At 37.7% G+C, this 22,165-nt stretch overlaps 1 protein-coding gene across 1 annotated transcript; it reads left to right on the top strand.

Moving 5' to 3' along the window:
- Positions 1 to 348: 348 nt before the first annotated feature.
- Positions 349 to 10,850, top strand: CA1H5orf46 (chromosome A1 C5orf46 homolog). Its single transcript, XM_007079951.1, has 4 exons — positions 349 to 418; positions 5,930 to 5,938; positions 6,107 to 6,242; positions 10,802 to 10,850. The coding sequence occupies exons 1-4, from the start codon at positions 349 to 351 to the stop codon at positions 10,848 to 10,850; spliced, it is 264 nt and encodes an 87-aa protein (XP_007080013.1).
- Positions 10,851 to 22,165: the final 11,315 nt, after the last annotated feature.

Below are 22,165 nucleotides of genomic sequence, written 5' to 3'. Positions count from 1 at the left end.
AATCTGATTTGTTGCTTGCTCCCTGGCCCTGCATTGTAACTCTGCCTGATAACTATCGAATCATCAATGCTGGCACTGGAAGTCTCTCTAAAAGAGTTACTCCAGTGCTGTTTATAAAATACACAGTAGAAAAATCAACAGGGGTTTTCTTCCCCTATATGAAAAACTTTTGGTTTAAAAGACAGGGCAGGGTTCATCAGTAGAGATCCAACAGCAAGCTGCGCAGATATCTTGAGCAACAACCTAAATTCCGTAGCAGGTGATGTCACCTGTAAATGCCCTATAAATGGAGGAAGTCTTCGGGTGCATCTGAATGATTTATCTGCACAGATACCCAGTGCTACAAGCATGGCTGTCTCAGCACTACGGCTGACGATTGTCCTGGGACTACTGGTCTTAATCCTGACTTGCCAGGCAGGTAAGTGCTTCTGACCGAAGCTCATACCTTGTGCACTGTCAGCCAGGATTGCAGGGAGGTGGCAGCACTGCTCCAGAACATAAAGGGGAGAGGGGGAAGGGGACTTTGGGCAATGCAGAAAGAGCACTGGACTAGGAGACAAGAGGCAGATCTTCTAGATTCTATATTGTTTATTTCTGCTCTGATCTTTATTATTTCTCTTCTTCTGCTGGGTTTAGGCTGTCTTTGCTGTTCTGCTTCTATTTCTTTTAGGTGTGCTGTTAGATTTTGTATTGGGGATTTTTCTTGTTTCTTGAGATAGGCCTGGATTGCAATGTATTTTCCTCTCAGGACTGCCTTCGCTGCATCCCAAAGCGTTTGGATTGTTGTATTTTCATTTTCATTTGTTTCCATATATTTTTTAATTTCTTCTCTAATTGCCTGGTTGACCCATTCAGTCTTTAGTAGGGTGTTCTTTAACCTCCATGCTTTTGGAGGTTTTCCAGACTTTTTCCTGTGGTTGATTTCAAGCTTCATAGCATTGTGGTCTGAAAGTATGCATGGTATGATTTCAATTCTTGTATACTTATGAAGGGCTGTTTTGTGACCCAGTATGTGATCTATCTTGGAGAATGTTCCATGTGCACTCGAGAAGAAAGTATATTCTGTTGCTTTGGGATGCAGAGTTCTAAATATATCTGTCAAGTCCATCTGATCCAATGTATCATTCAGGGCCCTTGTTTCTTTATTGACCGTGTGTCTAGATGATCTATCCATTTCTGTAAGTGGAGTATTAAAGTCCCCCAAGAGGCAGATCTTCTAACAAAAAGAAAGGATTTTTATTCAAATGTGCTTCAATTACAGCCTCTACCTTCAGTGAATGAATGAAGTTTGGTATGACCTTTTTTCTTATGTAGTCATGTGATACCGCGACACTATCATATTATGAATTTCTTGACAGCCGGGAGGGGAATTTATTTTTTGATGATTCTAAGTAATAATGTTTGGAGGGAAAAAAATGTATACTCTGGAGTAAGACTCCTAGGCCTGGTTCTACCATTAATCAGAAATCTAACTTCAGGCATGTTAGTTAACCTGTCTGGGCCTCACACGTTGAAGGGAATATCAATAGTTAACTTTCTCATAAAGTTATCATGAAAATTAGAGACAAAAACTGTAAAAACATCTGGTCCCTAATAAGCACCCAATAAATATTAACTGCTATTGTTATCACATATTATCTCATTTGATTCTCATAATAATCCTCTTAAGTAAAAATGCCAAGTTTTATCATGTCCCTTTGGCAGGCTGACAGACAAAACTTGCAGAAGGAAAGTCACTTGGGCATAGACACAGGTAGACGTGGCATGCCTGGGTCTGAAATCCCCAGTCCCTCCATTCTGTCCTTTATGATTAAGTGCCTACTTCTTATTTAAAGATTTATTTTTTTAATATTTATTTATTTATTTTGAGAGAGAGAGCAACATCAGGGAAGGGGTACAGAGAGAGGGAGAGAGAGAATCCCAAACAGGTTCAGCACTGTCAACACAGAGCCTGACGTGGGCTTGATCTCAGTGAGATCATGACCTGAGCCAAGGTCAAGACTCAGATGCTTAACAGGACTGAGCCACCCACATGCCCCATGCTTACTTCTGTTATGCCCGTTCCAAGGATATAGGGGACCACAAGGCAGCTTGCAAAATTCTCATTACTTTTGGCCTGCAGAATATGGTGAGCTCTTGGCTGGTCTCAATTCAGAAGGATAGGTCAAAAAACAAAGCCAGTGCAAATATTTAGTAACAGAGCCTTTTGCTTTTCTAAATGTAACTTGGCAGAACACCCTCAGCCACCCACAGTCCACCAGCACAATATACAGACACACACTCTACTGAAATTATCACAGGGGCACCTGGGTGGGTCAGCTGGTTAAGCGTCCAACTTTGGCTCAGGTCACAATCGATTTCATGGTTCATGAGTTCAAGCCCTGCGTTGGGCTTCTGTGCTGACAACTCAGAGCCTGGAGCCAGCTTCAGATTCTGTGTCTCCTTCTCTCTCTGCCCCTTCCCCACTTGTACTCTGTCTCTCTCTCTCTCTCTCTCTCTCTCTCTCCTCTCTCTGTCAAAAATAAATAAAACATTAACAAAAATTAAGAAAAAAAGATTTATAACAGAATTACCAAAAAGGTGGCCTCAGGCACTACCAGGTCCATCAACTCCTTAAGTAATCAACACAGCAAAGTGAAAGGTGAGATTTATATCCTAAGGACCAGTCCCCAGCTGTCTCTCATAAACCCTAAAACTGGTTAAATCAGTTCACTGCTTTGAACCTCAGTTTCTTCATCTGTAAAATGGGACAACAATCAACTTCACCTGGTCAAATGAATATGCCTTTATAATCACTTTGTAAACAATAAATACTATACAAATATCAGCAGCACTGTATTTTTTTCAGAACTTTATAATTACATTGACTGAAAAACTCAACGAAGTAGTTAATGTAAATAAAGGCCAGTCCATATTATATTTGAAAAGAAAAAATATTCTGCTATTAGCTTTAATAGTTTGTTTACAGTATTTCAAATTTCTTTGATTTTTATTGTTTGTTTTTCTGTTTTTCAACATTTTCAATTTTCTTAATATTTTAACCACTTTTTTAAATTTTCATAATCTCCTAAAGCACTACAGGAAAAAGCTAATATTAATCATTTTGTTGCTACTATTATTATTATTAACATATTATTATAGTTCATAATATATGCACCCATTATTATATATTATATATAATTTATTATATATATGCACCCATTATATTATATATAATATATATTCATGATAATACAGCAAGCATTTATTGTGGACTTACCTTGGGCCTGGTACTGTGATAAGCAGTGTATGTATGTGTGTGTGTGTGTATATATATATATATATATATATATATATATATATACACACACATTTCATAGATATTTTACATGTGAAAGATATATAAAATATCTTTCAATATTGACATAACACAATGAATAAATTGAGAGACAAAGTATTTAAGAATTGTGTGCAAGGTTCCATGGTGGATTTTTTTTTGTTGAAGACAAGAATCAAACTCAGGTATACAGGACTCCAAAACATATGGTCCATCATACTCTAGAACCTCCTAATATAGATGTGGTTCAAGGACTGGGGCCTATGATCCAAACTTCACACATATTCCAAACTAGGGCTCTTTGCATATTGACAGGCTAGCATTTTGTGTCGTATTAAAATAAAAAGTCAATAAAATTAGCTTATTATGCAAGTAACCATATAGCAACACGGGAAAAAGGAACTCACTTTTCATGCAAGGAATTGCTGTTTTGTACCTGGTAAATGTCTTCAGGGGAAACTGCTTGAAGATAGTATTATATCATGTAGATAATGTGCTCTGTGGAGTTAAAACAATTTAGATTCAAACCCTGGCTCAACCACATTCTAGATGTGTGATTTTAGGTGAGTCATTTAACTTCTCTGAGCACCTGTTTTCTCTTCTATAAAACTGTTAATACCTTCACTGAACTAAATAAAGATTAAGGCACATCATAAAAACACAATCCCAGTACCTGCTCAGTTGGCATTATCTTTCCTTCTTCCAGTGATGAGAACAGAGAGCAATTCTTGTCACTGAGGTGGCCCTGCATTTTATGTAAGGATCATGTCTAGTATGTTCATTCATATCTCAACTCTTAGCATATGCTATGTACCTAATAGTAAGCTGAAAAAAATACTTAATGAAAACATTAACAGCTGAATGAATAAGTAATTGGTATACTGATTTTGGTTATAGGTCCCAGTCTGGTGCTCCTATCAAATCTTTTCTTGTGGCATAGTAAACAACAAATGTTTGCAAAATCGAAAGCCACATGTTTTGACTAAGAGTTTCTATTTTAGGATACAATACAGATGCAAGCCTTCTAACATAATTTTTGACAGCCTCCACACTAAAAGCTAGTTATGTCTCCTTCATTCAGAGTTGGGGAACAGTGCCTAGATGTTGGAACTCTTTGAATCAAAACTTGTGGTGGGGTTACCATGTGAAATACAGGACACCCAGTCTAATCTGAATTTCAGATAAACAATGAATAATCTTCTAATGTTTATTTATTTTTAAGAGAGAGAGAGAGAGAGAGAGAGCAGGGGAGGGGCAGAGAGAGAGAAAGAGACACGGAATGTGAAGCAGGCTTCAGGCTCCAAGCTGTCAGCACAGAGCCCAATGAGGGACTCAAACTCACAAACCATGGAGATCATGACCTGAAGTTGAACACTTTACCCACTGAGCCACCCAGATGCCCCACAATTTTAGTTTAAATATGACCTAAATATTGCATGGTCATTCTTATACCAAAATTAAAAAAAAATTGTTGTGTATCTGACATTTAATTGGGTATCCTGTATTTTTATTTACTGAATCTGGCAACACTATGTGTGAGGCTACACTAAAACTAAAAGACAAAAATCCCACTTTATCCTGGCACCAGCGTCCAGAGGGGAGTCCACTTGAAGCTACTAACTGCCACTCTTCCATTACTTTGAATCTCCTGAACCAGTGAGACCACTAAGCAAAGCCAAAACGCCCCAAGGGAACTTGCATGTCACCAACCTCACTCCCTGGACCCTTGGTCCTCATTGCAAAAGGCACTTGATTAAAAGTTAAGGGTAAGAAACCTGAATTTATAGTTCCATCTTCTCTTGCTATTTGTGAGGTCTCCTGCAAGTCACTTAATCCTTTCAGTTTCTTAGTCCAGTGAACTAAGAACTACATCCCTCGAAAGACTGGTCAAGGGTAAAATCACACAGCATTTACAAAGTCATTATTTACAGAACTATAAAATGATGTACAAATGATAGAATTTCTCCTTGTCATCATCCTTATTATTCTACTTTCAATCTTACACTTGTGGTTAGATCGTAGCTTTGCTGTCAAAGGCTATTCAGCTCATTTTTGTTGTTGATAACTTGTATTTTATAAGTAATCTCTGTGGTAGAAAAATTAGACAATATAAAGAAACAAAGATATTTCTATCGTTAAGAAGGTGGGGGGGGCATTATGCAGTTCTGCACAGAGTGCTTACAAATCCAGATTTTAGTACTAGTCAAACATGGGATTGAATTGTTTTGGCTGCTTACTAACTGTGTGACTTTGAATCAGCTCGTAAACCTCTCTCAACTTCCACTTCTTGAACTTTAACTTGAGATAAGAGTTTTGCCTACCTCACAGGGCTGCTGTGAGAATAAAATAATATAACAACATATTAGCTTATCTGACATAGGTATATGCTCAACAAATGCTACCTGTTATTATGCCATCATTATTCTCATTACCGCTTGCCAGGATTGCGTGGAGAAAAGTACATTAAAATGGGCATTCTGTATTTCAATGCTGGAACTGGCTGCTTAACTGTGGACAAGTTACTTAACTTCCATGAGCTTCAATTTTCTCAACCAGAAAGGAAATCAATGTCTACCTAAGTATCGACACCTGTTGTTTTTAGGAACAACTGAGATGATGCATGTGATGACTTTGGCCAGGCAGGCATTAAATGTTCAACAAATATAACTGTACGAGGCTGTATAATTAATGAAAGGGGGTAAAAAGCAGTCTAAGGGTTCCCTTCAAAGAAAAGAGGCTTCCCTTTCTTGTTGCAGAGAATCACTTCTGAGATTCTGTTTTGTTTTTCAGATGACAAACCAGATGACAAGCCAGATGACTCAGACAAAAAAACAGAGCCAGATTTTCCAAAATTCCTAAACCTCTTGGGCACAGAGATCATTGAGAATGCAGTGGAGTTCATCCTCCGCTCCATGACGAGGAGCACGTAAGCACTGTGACAAACCTTGCTTTTGTCCAGTTTGCTGTTGGTAATGACCGCATTGCATTAAAATGAATGAGAAACAAAACTGTGGTGCATGACAATGTATTATTTGAGTTGAAAAGTATTGCCCTATCTTGAGATATATTTGCATCTGAATGAATTTCCCTGAACTCTTTTGGAGTGTACGCATTTCCAACAAGTGCTTCCGTAAAATATTTTTAATCTCGAGACCAAGTAGGAAGGAGGAAGTGCACTGGACCAGGGAACAGAAAGCCAGGTTCTGGTCTTGACATATGTGCTACTTGGCTGGGTGACCTTGAGCAAGGCCCTCCCTCGCTGAGTGCCTCAGTTTCCTCATCTGTAAAGTTAAAGGAATAAAGGACCCACCCAGGGCAGGCACTGTAATTCTTTGGTGAAGGTGGTGGGTAGTGATGTGTTCATTAGTGATACATGTGGTGAGTCCCGCCTTTATTTTCTAGTTTGAGAAACTCAAGAGGGTTAGAGAGACTAGCTGATCTCTCCTCAGAGACAATCTAGAGAACCTCTCATATGAGTGTTGATCATGAGGGATTGCCATGGTGGCAGCGCATACAGCCCAGAATCTTCCCAATGTTCTCTCCACCTGCTTCCAAGCCCCTGCACACAACTCCTAACACATCTTACTCCAGTCTACACAGGCTCTGATTTTCACATCTACTTCACCCTGTTCTTATTTGCCCCACAGTAATCTCCCCACTTTCAGCTCTCTGGGATCCAGTTTGTTCTGAATTTCCAGGTGCTTTCAATCTCCACCTCACGGAGTCTCTGCCTCTAATTCTCTCCTTCCTAGATCCCTAAGCAGAGTTTGACAATGTGTGGTCTATACTCTCCTGGAGAATTTATACAAAATGAGTTTTCCTTCATCCCATCTTGTGTCTTCCTAGGACAAAGCTAAGGGTACACTTTAGAACAAGCTTTCTGGTAATTCTGATATCCCATCAATTTTGAAAGCCCTTGATTTAATGCTCTGGACTACAAGGCTGGGCCTTGATGGTCTGCATACCCTTTAAATTTTTATTCACATTTTGTGTAAGTGTGCATCTTTGCATTTTTCTAAGGAAAATGCTTCTGACTTTTATTAGATTCTCAAAGGGGTCTATGACCAATAACAGATTAAGAATCACTTCTCTTTAGAAATCATCAGGGTCCATGTTGTAATCTGTGATCTGCTTAGACCAATATATTATCATGTGGATGGGCAGGATTCTGCATACCATCCTTATGCACAAATTATTGAAACTCACAGACATTTATTTTTGCATTGTTATTTTTCTATTGTGGTTGCTTTTGCAACTGCTGAGTTACAATGACTGTTAATGTAAACAAGAAGAAACTGACAAGCAAGCAGGAGCAACGCCCACTATGTACAAAGTACATATTACATTCCAGCTGAATTCCTATTGTTGTAAATCAAAACAACAGCAAGCAAGGAGTTGAAACAATATTTCTTTTTATTCCTTCCCTGGGGAATTCCCCAGACATGAAATAATAGTGCTTTTATTTTTCTCTGTTAACCCTGGAAGCTCACTGTTGGAAATACGGGAGAACTGCTTGCTGTCAGCTCGGGGTTCAGGAACAGCAACTCCACTTCAACCATCTTCTCTGTTCCTCGTTGTTTTCTACGTAAATGATGTTTTTCCTGTTTCTGGAACTTAAAACCATCTCAGGCTCTCTGACCTTGCTTTCGTTTCTGCGTAAAAGGCTCTTCCCTTCTCTTGGGGCTAGTGCTTGTCCTGCAGCTCATCTAAAAGTCACCTCCTCAGAGGGGCGCCTGGGTGGCTCTGTTGGTTGAGTGTCCGACCCTTGATTTTGGCTCAGGTCGTGATCTCGGGCTCCGTGCTGGCAGCATGGAGACTGCTTGGGATTCTCTCCCTCTCTCTCTGCCCCTGCCCTGCTGGCGTTCTCTCTCTTTCTCTCTCTCTCAAAATTTATAAACTTAAGAAGTCACCTCCTCAGAAAACAATTCTATAATCACTCTTATTAACACTATCTTCTTTCATTCCCTAGTTTTCTATTACTTTATCTTGTGCAATTATAGTGCAATTATAACATATATCACCACCTTTATTTTCAATCATGTGGCTATATGAAAATAGGGACCAGATCTAACTAGCTTCTGGCTCTAACACAGTACCTTATAGGTTAAGTGAGGCACTTAGTGAATAATTGTTGAATTGATTAATTAAGGAAAGGTATCTTCAAGATCAGATATAAAACCTATTACCGCAATTTGACTGAGAAATCCTGGGGGATCTTTGTTAAAAGACACAGCAGTCCTTGCTCAGGGGAAAAATCTAGCTGTCCTTTGTCCAAGGGAAGGCCATAGATAGGACGGGGATGGGGAGTGGGAGGAGATCATCAAGAAGTATTTCTAAGCACTTAGTATACACAAAGTAGGGGCAGAAATTTGAAGGAAAAAACTCAAATGTAAATCCCTTCTCAAAGATTTGCAGTCCTTATGGTATGATGACCCAGCAAAAGCAGTAATGACTAATATGCTAAATAAGATAAATGTCAGCAAAACATCACAGGTAATTTCTACAGAAAGGAGCTGTGTTTGATACCAGGACGCTTAGGGGTATGTTTATAGCAAAGATGAGATGCAATTTGGGTCTTAAAAGAATCAGTGAGATTTGAGTAGAAAGACAGAATGACAGGAATGGGGTACTTGATAAAGATGAGAATTGTCTTTATTTACTCCATATCTTGATGCCTAAGTAGTGTGTCAGGCACGTAAAAATACTAGATATGTGCTTTCAGGACAGTGAATAGAATAGCTCACCTTCTCCACTCTGGATTACTTTAGAGCCATGTGAACTGGATTCTGGTCACCATTGTTCTGAAAAATATACATATTCTTAATTCCTCTGACCCCCCCCCCCCAAGGCTCCAATTGTTGTGAATTTCCCCTCACCTGCTGGGTTTCCATGACATGGCATTTTCCTGTTTCTCTCCCTACCTCTAGCCACTCTTTCTCATTCTTTTTATAGGGCTTTTCTTTATCTTCCCCTTAAATATTTCTCTTCAAAGCTCCAAATGTAACCTGCATGGGTTTTCACATGGGTAGTATTAGAATCCAATGACTTCCAAAATCAGATGTCTATTGCCTTCTTTTTTCTGAGCTACAGACTGAAATGATTAATTGCTTGCTACAACTGCTCCCCAAACCCATCGCCCCACAAACTTGCTCCTCCTCACATGTTCCTTATCTCCTCACTTGTCACATCCCCACCCACTTGGAATCCAGAAACCTCAGGGTCCTTGTGGATCTTTCTTGCTTGTCACCACCTTCATCACATTGCTGAATATTCTACTTCTAAATTTTTCTCCTGTATCATTCCTTTTCTTCAACTCCACTGACTAGTTGGCCTGGTGGAGTCCTTCATCACCTCTTTACTGAGTTCTTTTTATTAGATTTATGGTGAGTTCCACCGTTTCTGTCTGTCCTCACTCCAAACCATCCTCTACCTATTACCAGAGTTATACAGTAAAAACACAAGTTAAGTTCCATCACCGTCATTCTTGAAACCTTTTTTCTTGAATTTCCACAGCCTACAAAATCAGAACAAACGCATTCAACTGGTGTTAAATGTTCTTCCCTGAAGCCAATCAATTGCATAGCTCACTCCTGAAGTCAAACACCTGATGCCCCTAATGACAAATGATTTGTTTCAGAACCGGTCATGTATGTATAAACCCCTAACATGTTTGCACATGGCTCTTCTGTCTGCCAACAAGGTCTAGTCCCCAACTCCAACTCCATTCTGTTTACCTAGAAAGTCTAATCATTTTCTAAAGTCCAATTCAAAGACAAGCTCTGTGAAGACATCACAGACCCCTACGATTACAACATGCAGGTATTTTATACTTTGGATTTCATTATGCTTTGCAGGAACTTTCACATTGATTTTCTTTCCCTCTAGTTGTTTTAAATTACTTGTATCTGATTGTGTCTATTTTTTCCACTAGACTGTAAACTCCTCACAGGCCACATTTTAATCATCTTTATCTTTTCAGTACAGTGGTCCTAATACTAACCTCAGATCCTGAAGATCCCAGTTTTAGACTTCGCTTTGCCATTTATCAGCCATGTGTCTGGGACAGGTTGTTTAATCTCTTTGAGCTTTAGAAGTTTTCTCATATACCATATGAGATAAAAATTAATTTATCCATTTATTTAATATTTAATTCCAACATTTATTCATTTATACTATATGCCAGGCACTGTTCTAGTTACTGAGGATATATTACTAAACAAATACACCAAAATATCTGTCTTATACAATTTATATGTGAAGACACCCATGAATAGATTTGTTGGCAAACTGAAAGAGATAATTGTGCATAAATAGCTTGCAAACTACAAATGTTATGGAAGTCTTAAATCTTATTTTATTTATGACATAGGAAAATCTGCAGAAAAAAATAGTGGCTCAAACATTATAAGACATTCTAGTGATCATTCTAATATTCTTGCTTAATCTCAATCGTAATCCACTTTTTTCTCTCTTTTATTTTTCAAGAGGATTTATGGAATTTGATGATAAACAAGGAGAACATTCAGCAAAGTGACTTCCCCAGGTGATTCTTAACTTACAATTTACAACTAAAATAATAGAATATTTAACAAAGAAAAAGGATCTGTCTTATTTTATTCGATTGATTTGGGCACCCCCATGCCTACTTATAAGCAGAAAAAGTGGGGTTTTTTTGGTTTGTTTTCGCTTTAGTTTCTTTTTTCAATTTTTTAAAAATGTTTATTTATTTATTTTGAGAGAGAGATCACAGAGAGCAAGAGCACATGCAGGGAAGAGGCAGAGAGAGAGGGAGAGAGGGAATCCTAAGCTGACAGCACAGAGCCCGATGTGGGGCTCCATCCCATGAATCATGAGATAATGACCTGAGCCGAAATCAAGAGTTGGACGCTTAACCAACATCATTATTGGTTGGACTGTCCCCTCCATTCAGACAATCTTAATCACAAACATGTACATTATTATCAGGATACTGAGGTTTCTCATTGAGTCCCAAGAGCTCCCAAAGGACTAGAGCTACATGTGTTGGACTTCTAGACCTGTACTGTCCATTAGGTGGATAGGCGCCCCTGCAGTAGTTTCTTAAAATTAATTTTAAATAGAAGTATTTTTTATCACCATAAAGTCACTGACCTAATAAAATTATCTTAAGAGAGGAGGCCCAAGTATGGGCAGAAACAAGAAAGCACTGGGAGTTAGGAGACCTGGTCCTGCTACAATGCTATCAGTAACTTGCCTTGCGCACATAGCACCTATGACGTGAGGGGAGTGTGTGCACTAAAATAGAAGGGCCCATGTAATCGTGCAATTAGTTACTCATGAGAAGAGTGAGCTCTGCTGAACCTCATTCCAGGAGAAAAGACTAACAAGCTCTCTAGTCCCATATAGTTGTATTTAGAGTAGTCCCCCCTTATCTGTGAGGGATACATTCCAAGATGCCAGGGGACACCCGACACCGTAGATAGTACGAATCCCATATATATGTTTTCTCCTCTACATACTTACCTATAATAAAGTTTAATTTACATATTAGGCGCAGTAAGAGATTAACAACAGTAACTAATAATAAAATAGAAGAATTATAATATGCCGCAAGTTATGTAAATGTGGTTTCTCTCTCTCAGAAAATCTTATTGTACTGTACTCCCTCTTCCTCATCTTTTGATGATGTGAGATGATGAAATGGCTACATGATGAGATGACGTGAGGTGAATGACACAGGCACTGTGATACAGTGTTAGGTTTCTGTTGATGATCTGACATTATATCAGAAAGAGGATCTGCTTCCAGACCCCTGTTCACTGTGGGTAACTGGAACTACGGAAAGCAAAACCACAAATAAGGGGGAACTACAAACAGTATAGTCTGAGCGCTCAGAAACACCTGCTTTCTCCTTATTCTATTCTTTCCTGAAAAGACAGAAATATCAAAACAGAAATGATATAGCTGGGAAGGTAACTATTATATCAGCAGCTAGCATGAACTGAGTACTTAACTCTGTATTAAGCATTAAGCAGAGTGTTGTGTATGTAGTACCTAATTTAATTCAAACACCACTATGACATGGTATTCTTCCTCTTCTTTAATTTTGTAAGTAAAGAATGTGACCAAATCACTAACATGGTCATGTTAGTAAGGGAAGAGGGAAAGATGTAAACGTAGGCAGCCTCATTCTGGGGTGTGCCTTCTGTTACTAAACAGTTGTGCTAGCGGAGAGCAGAGACCATTGTAGGAGGAGGCACTTGAAAACACTATGTGATCTTACACAGGCCGTCAAGTTTCCCATAGAAATAAAACACTACACCTTTGGTTAACTGAGTTACCTTACACGCATCTCCAGGAAGCATGGCCTTTCTCAACTTCTATTTCGTATCTTGTCTAGGAATCCTCCTTTTCCCTACTGTCTTCATTTCCTAACCTAGGTCTTAGTAATGTAAGCTCAGCAACCTACTATCAGATTACTCAGGGACTTAGCCCACTCTTTTGCATGAGCTTCTAAGGACAGAAGTCAGTCCTGGGCATTAGAATCAAAACAAGCCCAACCCAGACACATCTGATTCTCATGCCAAAGCCAGCTAAGTTTCTAAAAACATTCACTTATGTTTGCATGTTTCTGTTTCCCTCATCTCAGGGAATAGCCTACCTCCTGTTGCAGGTGTCCTGACCCTTAGCTGATTCATTCAGGGTGCTGGGATACACCTCTACCCATTGGTACCCACACCCTTAATCTTCAGAGTGCTACCCTAGCAGTTCAGTGTATAAGCCAGTCCAACAGACAAGGCAATATGAAGGGTTAGAAAGAGCAGAAGACACAGAGAAAAAGTAAGTTCAAATTCTAACTTGGCTACTTACTGGTTGTCTATTGGCCTCCTTGAGTTTCACTTTACTCCTTATGAAAATGTTAAAAATCTTGGGAACTTAATTGTTCCAGATCTGAATGCCAGATTTTTTTTAACTGTGTATAAAAAAACTTTGAGTAGATTCATGAAGCAATTATAGATACTCTAATGGGCTGGGAGGAATGGCTCAATTTAGGGATATTAAAAAATTGGGCTATAAAGAAGGAAGCCTCTAAGGCAAAGATTACATTTTGAATGGTTTGGTCAGGAGTGTCTCTTTAAACAATAGTGACTGTGCATTTAATAAGTAGCTTTAAAAGTTGCACATGTATGATAATTGCCACATCTAATCAAAATCAAGTCATCACTTTAGAATTAAGTGACTCACAGCAATGCCCCAGTATAGAAAATGTGGCCAAAGTTCTACATATTCCCTAAATTAAGATAGATAAATAGATACATAAATATCCCATCTTCCTTCTACAACATATGCCTCTTTCTTACATATTTTATTCTTTTAGTGCTTATTTAATCGGTACCTACTATTCTGCCAGTACTATCAAGATAAATAATGGTGTCCAGCCATTGAGAAGTTGATAGTCTGGGCTATCAGTTGGCACAGTGTACCCCAGGACTGTGGAGGGAAACGATACAGTTATGTATAAAAGTACCTTGGACATGCCTTGGAGGAAGGAGATAAGGAGAAACACCTGGAAAAAGGAGTGGGCATTAACAGAGCTTTACCAAGAAGGCGAACTTCTGCACACATTCTCAGATGATGAACAGAGGGGGGCAAGGTCTCAAAAGCAAATCATCCAATAGACTGGACACTTAACTAATCTGAGACCCTCCCAACCTCTGCTCAATCACATTGGTAAAACTTCTTTATCTTAATAGACTTAAAATCATATTTCCTGTTGTCCAGCATCACTTGAAATTAATCATAGGGATTCAAGTTCCCTAGTGTCTTAAGTCACTAGACACCTTAAGGTATAAATTACCTTTCTTATTAAAAAAAAAAATCTGATGAACCTCACTAGGCTATTATCAAAAGAAGTAAAAATTAGGAAAGTACTTTCTGAATCTTAATTTCTAATTACATGTTTTCAATTAAGAAAAAATATACTATGGACCCAGTGGATCACATGTTTAGACTTGCTGAGTCAGAACTTCCAAGGGAGGGACCTGGGAATAAATACACTGGGCGTGTGTGGGGACAGGGGGAGGGGGGCACTAAATACATTTAATGCTCATGCAGCTGATGAGCAAAACTGCATTTGGGCATGACTTTACTTAATATCCACTCCATGACGTCTTATGGGAAAAGCTTCCTGCAGAATTTAGAGGAAAAAAAAATTGTCCTCCCTAAAAACTGCTTCTTTTCTAAGATTTTTGTCGCATGGTCTATTTCTTTCATTTTCTTTTCATGTCTATCCAGAAACTCAAAGTGAAACTGATGACTCATTTCATCTCTGAGTTTAACCTGTGAGCATTCTCCCTTCATCCTTGTTGCTCATCCTTACCACATATATCTTGTATTTTCATTTTTGTTGTTGTTGCTTATTTCCTCAAATATGTATTATAGTTGATTTCATTATAAATCATCTCCCATTTTAAAGTGTGGAGGCATGCAAATGTTAAAGATTAGAAACTCTGTGTTTTTCTTAAATCTTAAACCCTCTATAGCTGGTAATTGTTTCCCTCTATCTGGCTTGTATTTCTAAGGACACACCCAACATGGCTCCAGAATAACCCAAGGGCAGCCAATCCTGCTTTTCCAGTTCTGCTTCACGAGTACGAGGCCCCAAAGCAGCTCCAAGCAAGTTCTCAGGATTCAGGACCTGGCTCAACCAAACACAGCTTATTCTGAACATCCTGATTTTGCCTTCTTGCCTCTAGAAGTCAGAGGACATGTGTCCTCTTAGGGGTCACATACCCTATTTAAATGAGATTTTTGTTGTTGGTGGTAGTAACTTTCCTGAGCATCCTTAAAGTTTTTAATGATGCAAAAAATATAAAATATATAAAAGTGATTATTGGCCAGAATAATCAAAGAATGGTTCAAAATAAGAAAGTCAAAGCCCAGATAAAGTAACAAGTCTAAAGTCACACAATCAGTAAATGACAAAAAAGGAATTTGAAACGGACTCCAAAGAACAAACTCTAACTCCTAAAAACATATGAAGTTCCAGAGTTAAAAGCTTCATCTATCCTTTTGCAAAGTCTTTCAAATACACCTGAGCCTATTCTCCTGGGCTAGGTAAACTAAAAACCAACATTTTTTTTAATTAACTAGATTATTACTGTTGCAGATAGTCTTTATAATTCTCAAAGAATAGCATAGAGTGTCAGGGATGGAAGAGTCCTCCAACAGTCTAGTGCAGCTCTTATATTTGTTCACCACCTCATCACACAGAGGCAGCTCCCCAGTAGCCATTGCTGTCACTCTTGCCCACTAGGTCATAGAGAATCGAATGCCTGTAAAACTTGACCCAGTGGAGCCAGAAAGATTCTCCCAGAATTATTGATGTGGACAGTTAAGACCAGACTGAAATCATGGAGCTGATGATAATTACAGATCTAGAATATAGGATCTCTGTACTACTGCTAATGAGTTCTCACAAGCTGTCCTGAGACTGGCCCTTCCAAAGCACTCCGGCTCTGAAAGTGACTCCAGTGTTTCAATAAATCTTTTGTTTGTCTTGTTTCCTATTTTAATAGCCAGAATATGTTTGCATGCAACACAAAGAGCCTTTAATAATATAGGTAACTAAACAAAGAGTGAACACCTACAAAATACTGAAAATACACGTTCAAAATACTGAAAATACATTCTCGGCAATAAATTCAGACAAGCCACCTTCTGCATTTTCCAGAGACTGTGCCAATTTCTTCTTTTTTTCCAGCTTTACTGATATATAACTGACATATAACATAGTGTAAGTGTAAGGTACAAACGTGATGATTTGATATACATATATATTGCTAAATTATTATAAGCATAAGCTTAGTTAACACATCTATCACTTACATAGTTATCATTTTTTTTTTGGAGTGAAAATGTTTAAGATCTACTCTCTTAGCAACATGTAAGTACATGATACAGTATTAACTACAGTCACTATGCTGTACATCATATCCCCAGAATTTATTGTTCTTATAACTCGAAGTGTGTACCCTTCGACAACCTTCACCTATTTCTCCCACCACCTCCCTACTCTTGGCAACCACCAATCTACTCTCTATTGCTATGAGTTCCATTTTTTTAAGATTCCACATGTAAATGAGATCATACACTATTTGTCTTTCTCTGCCTGACTTATTTCACTTAGCATAATGCTCTCAAGATTCATCCATATAGTTGCAAGTGGCAGGATTTTCTTTCTTTTAGGCTGAATAATATTCCACTGTGTGTGTATGTCTGTGTGTTACATTTCTTTATCCACTAATCCATCAAGACACTTAAATTGTTTCCATATCCAAGCTATTGTAAACAATGGCTGCAGTAAACATGGGAGTACCTATATTTCTTCAAGATAATGATTTCATTTCCTTTGGATATATACCCAAAAGTGAGATTGCCAGATGGTAGTTCTATCTGTAATTTTTTAAGGAACCTCCATACTGTTTTCCACAGTGGCTTTACCAGTTTACATTCCCACCAGCAGTGAACAAGGGTTCCCTTTTCTCCACATCCTTGTCAGTCCTTGTTATCTCTTATCTTTTGATAATAGCCATTCTAACAGGTGTGAGGGAATATTGTGATTTTGATTTGCATTTCCTTGATAAATAGTGATGTTGAGTACCTTTTCATATACCTGTTGGACATTTATGTATCTTCTTTAGAAAAATGTCTATTCAGGTTCTTTGCCCACTTTTGAATCAAATTACTGGTTTCATTTTTGCTATTGAGCTATAGGAGTTCCTTATGTATTTTGGATATCAACCCCTTATCAGATACAGAATTTGCAAATGTTTTCTCCCATTTCACAATTTGCCTTTTTATTTTATTGATCATTTGGAGACTGTTAACTTCAAGTATCACATCCTCTTAAGCTAAATTACCCAAGATTTCTATTATAGTCATCATCTGACATGCAGACTGCTTTTCCACAACAAATGTGACCCAGAAATCCCTTTTCAGATTCTGGGTACTTACTTTGTGCCTCGGAAATATATTTCTTGTAGCTACAATAATCAGTTTACTGCCTTTTTTTTTTTTTTTTTTTTTTTTTTTTTTTTGAGAGGCATGTCCTATCCGAGTTTCTTTGTCTTTATATTCACTCATTTGGTATACAATTTGAAATCACTCTTCCATACTGGTAAAGAACAAAACAAAAATGAAACAGATGCCAAATCAGTCTCAGATTGGATGCACTGCTGAGAAATACTTGTCCCAGATCTCCAGCAAAACACAGAGATTTTGAAAATTTCTCTATTTGCTTTACAATGTATGCTTGCTCCTTCTACCTTGTTACCTTCTCTTCCTACCCTCCAATAAGACCCCTCTCTGTAGCCAGCAAGCACCCTGTTTTTGAGGATCAAGAATCTCTTGCATCTGTATAATATTTTCCTTTATGTTCTCTTCATATATTTTTCTCACTGGGAACTCATATGCACAATACAATTGAAGTAAGATGGTCAGGCATTATTTCCTTCATATGACAGGTGAGGAAACTGAGGCTGGGGGAGGTTAGTCGACATTAGGCCTCAGATAGGATTGCTGGTAAAGGATGAGTGGAAACTCCAGCCAGGTTTGGCTAACCTGCAACACAGTGCTCCCTGTGACACCCTGATGGCACAATCCACAGTATCACTAACTCCATCCTCAATTCCAGGGTTCCTACCATGACATCACTGCTTGAGGGAATTTGCACCTTGCACTGTACAGAAGCGCTAAGCAGAAAAAGTACTTCTATTAAAATATAACTTGAATCCTATAAATTCCTTCTACTTTCCGACTTTCCATCTCATTCTGAGCAAAAGCGGTATTTTTAAATTTCCTGACAATGGTGCATCAGTTCTCACCGGAGCCACCTGCTTCTCACCTCTTCTCCTACTACTCATCCCACCACTCCACCCACTTGGGATCCTTCCCTTCCTTAAACACTACAGGCATATACTTTCTGCACAACCTTGCAATTACTCTTCCTTCTGCCTAAAGTACCCTTCCCAAGACAGCCACATGGCATGCCCATGCATTTCTTGAAGTTTTTTTTCTCAGAGATCACCTTCCCAGTGAGACCTTTTTGAGCACTTGACTTAAAATCAACTTTAAAAGTCACCCTTTGACCCACCATTTCTTATCAGCTTTGGCTGCTACATTTTTCTTCTCCACGTCACTCTCTTTTAACAGTGTTAAAACACTTTTCTATGTTTTGTTATTTTTTCTCTCTAGCCCCAAGAGAGTGTAAGCTCTGTAAGGCAGGAATTTTGCCTCTTTCGCTCAATGTTCCTGACACAATAGTGAGCAGTTAGAACAGTGTCTGGCAGATAGAAGCTGATCAATAAATATTTGCTGAGTTCTGTATTAAGTAAAAAAAAAAAAACAAAAAAACAAAACTGAGAAAAGAGAACATCTACCTAAGAACAAGAAAATAAGGATGCAAAAATGAGTGTCTCATGGTTTTGGATTTCAAGTAGCTCACAATCTTGATATAGAAGATACAAGCACATAATTAACAAACCACATTCAGCATGGCATGATATAAAGGAGGCACAGACATGGCAGCATGAGAACCAGGACAAAGAGCCATTATTGCTCCCTTGAGAGATGTGGCAAGACTTTTCAGAGGTAGCGATATTTGAGCTATATCTTGATAGATGAGGAAGGATTTGGACACATGGAGAAAGAGCAGGAAGGGCAGAGTGGACACTTTAAATCAAAGCTCAGACTGTAATAATGCCTGTCATTCAAGGATGGCCCCTCAAAAGCTACCTAACATGGCAAAGAGACAGATATCATTGGGACATTTCCCATGCTTGGTCCTTCATCTGTGTTACCTCACTTAATCCTCACATCAAGTACAAAAATCAGACATTATTACTCCCATTTTAAAATAATGCACTCAAGGAATGTCTGGGTGGCTCAGTTGGTTGAGCGATCAACTCTTGATTTCCACTCAGGTCATGATCCGAGGATCGTGGGACCGAGCCCTACATCGGGCTCCATATGAGAATCTCCTGCTTGATATTCTCTCTCTCTCTCTCTCTCTCTCTCTCTCTCTCTCAAACATAACATAACATAACATATAAAATTTAAAAACATAATAATAAAATAAAATAATGCATTTGAGAACCTGGAAGTTTATAGAACCCATTTAAACCACTCAGATTATTAATGCTGCAGTGTTTAAGAGAGAAGGAAACTGTCTAATATGGATTGACAAAATGTTTTCTTCAAAATTCCACTTCAAAAATTATAAAGTAGCATATGCTCACACCAATGGGAAAAATGAGGGGGACAGTAGAAAAATGTATATATTTTTAAAAGCTAACCATCTCCCACTCTAACACCATTATCCCTAAACCAGCCCTCCCAACAACTAATATTGACTCCATCTTCCTGTCCATTCAAACTTATCCAAATATAGATATAAATGTGTAGGGAAATCAGGGTGTGCACTTTACTCAGTAGTTTGCCTTTCTTATTAATGATATCTCATGGTATTTACTTTAGGTAAATAATACAAATCTTTAAGAATCTATTGAGGTGGGCCTGGCTGGCTCGGTTGGTGAAGCGTATGACTCTTGATCTCAGGGTTGTGAGTTGAAGCCCTATGTTGGGTGTAGAGACTACTTAAAAATAAAATCTTTAAAAAAATTCTGCTTGAGAGCTCATAATTTAAGATATCATAATTTCCCCATTGTTGGGGCATTTATAATTCATATTGCTTCTATTTTGGGGGGGGTGTTTTTTAGAGGCTGCTGCAATAAACATCCTTATACATATAACCTTGTGCACTAATGTATTTATTTCTTCACAAAAGATTTACAAAAACTGAATGGCTAGATCAAAGGACATTTTTCAAATTTTTAAATATTGTAATAGATACTGTCATAACACCATCAAAATGTAGTAATTCTCTTACTGACCCAAACTGACACTATTGACAAAAATTAGTTTAGGTCTATAGCTCACAGTATATAAATAACTCCTCACAGCTTTATTGGGATACAATTGATATATAATTACTCCACATATTGAAAATATACAACTTGAAGTTTTGGCATATGTATATACCCACAAAACCATTCCTACAATCAAGGTAATGAACACACCTGTTAGCCCCCAAAGTTTTCTCTTGTCACTTATAATAATTCATTCTTCCCTCTCATCATCCCCTATTCTATCCACAGTCAGCTAATGATTTGCTTTTTGACACTACAATTAGTTTGAATTTTCTAGAATTATAAGATAGACTTTGAAGTACTTATTTGAGAACCCTGTCTCATACACTGAGGACAATACTTGGCAGTCTCATATTCTTCATTGGCTTATGTGGGTGCTAAACTAACTTGCATGAGCCAAATCTACTGATATACCTCTAAGTCCAGGTAAAGTGGGAAGGAAATAAGGGAGATCTCTGGATTTTCATAACATCAGTACCTTCTTCTTACCAATGTGGATGAAGAATGTAGTGTTAGAACTTCAAGTTAGACTGATACTAGAAATCTAACTTGAGAGTAATAATGTCTCCTACCCTTTGTTTAAAATTCTATTATTCTTTAAAAATTCTATTTTTTCCTTTATTGTTATCATAATTTATAATTATTTATTTACCATTTTTTACTTGCAAAGTTTCTGTGTCTTTCTTTACACTGCAAAAATCTCTGGGGGTGTGGGTCATGTTCATTTTGTTTATCACAGAATGCTCAACTTCTATCAAAGATACTGCAATCAATATTTAATTATCATTTGTTGAATTAAAGAAATATATATACATAGAACACAATGGCCAGTAACTATGCCTATGATTATTATTCATATTAGTCACATTAGGCATTATCATCATCTGATCAGGAAACAAATTCTTATTTGATAAGATACACACTGAGCTAGTAGCAGAGCAAAGGGGGAAAAAAAAGCATTAAAAAAAAAAATGCTCAAAATGAAGCCAGAAGAGCACAGAATGAAGGAGCATCAGGTAATTTTTGTCTATTTGTTTCTCCTGGTGAAAATTTTAATACAATCGAAGCTGCTGAAATTTCTTATTATATATCTTGAGCATATACGTACAAAAAAAAAAAAAAAATCTTCCTTGGTGTTGCTGACAACCTATGAGCGTCCCCTGCTGTTTTTAACTTGCTTAAAACCTGAGAGCTTTTCAACTGGGTCCTTTCTAAAATTATAAATACATACATACATACATACATACATAAAATTTTTAGAAAATGCAGCAAATAAATTTTACTGACTTATATGTTTGTATGAGCTAACTTAACTATGAAGGCCAGAAAAAAATATGATTTTGCACCTCCTGACCTTCCAAAACATGGTAAAACGGAATGCATTGCTTTCTCAAGTAGAATGAGTATACCCTAGCCATTGTCTTGGGCCCCTAATCTCATCTTTGGGAATGGAACTTCTCTAGACTCAATCACTTCAGATCCCCACTACTGTTTCCAATGGGAATTTGTTACTAGCTTTCAAAATTTTAAACATCGTATAACTCTTGGCACTGCACTTCCAGTTTCAAGACTTTTGTGAAGCGATACAGACATGAATGCAAATAAATGGACATTTACCATACTACTCATTATAATAAGAAATAAATATTACTAAAAATAATTTAAATATTTGCATAAATCAAAATTTAAGTATGATTCATTTATATGTGCTTTTTATTTCTTTATTTTTAATTTATTTTCCATGCACTAATCATCTTTTATTGAGGTTTTTTTTCTTTTAAATTTTTTAATGTTTATTTTTGATAGAGAGAGAGAGAGAGAGAGAGAAACAGCCTGAGTGGGGGAGGGGCAGAAAGAGAGGGAGATACAGAATTGGAAGCAG

The sequence above is a fragment of the Panthera tigris genome, chromosome A1, assembly GCF_018350195.1.
Source record: "Panthera tigris isolate Pti1 chromosome A1, P.tigris_Pti1_mat1.1, whole genome shotgun sequence".
In the NCBI taxonomy this organism is placed as follows: domain Eukaryota; kingdom Metazoa; phylum Chordata; class Mammalia; order Carnivora; family Felidae; genus Panthera; species Panthera tigris.
This window is presented reverse-complemented; position numbering and strand designations above follow the sequence as displayed.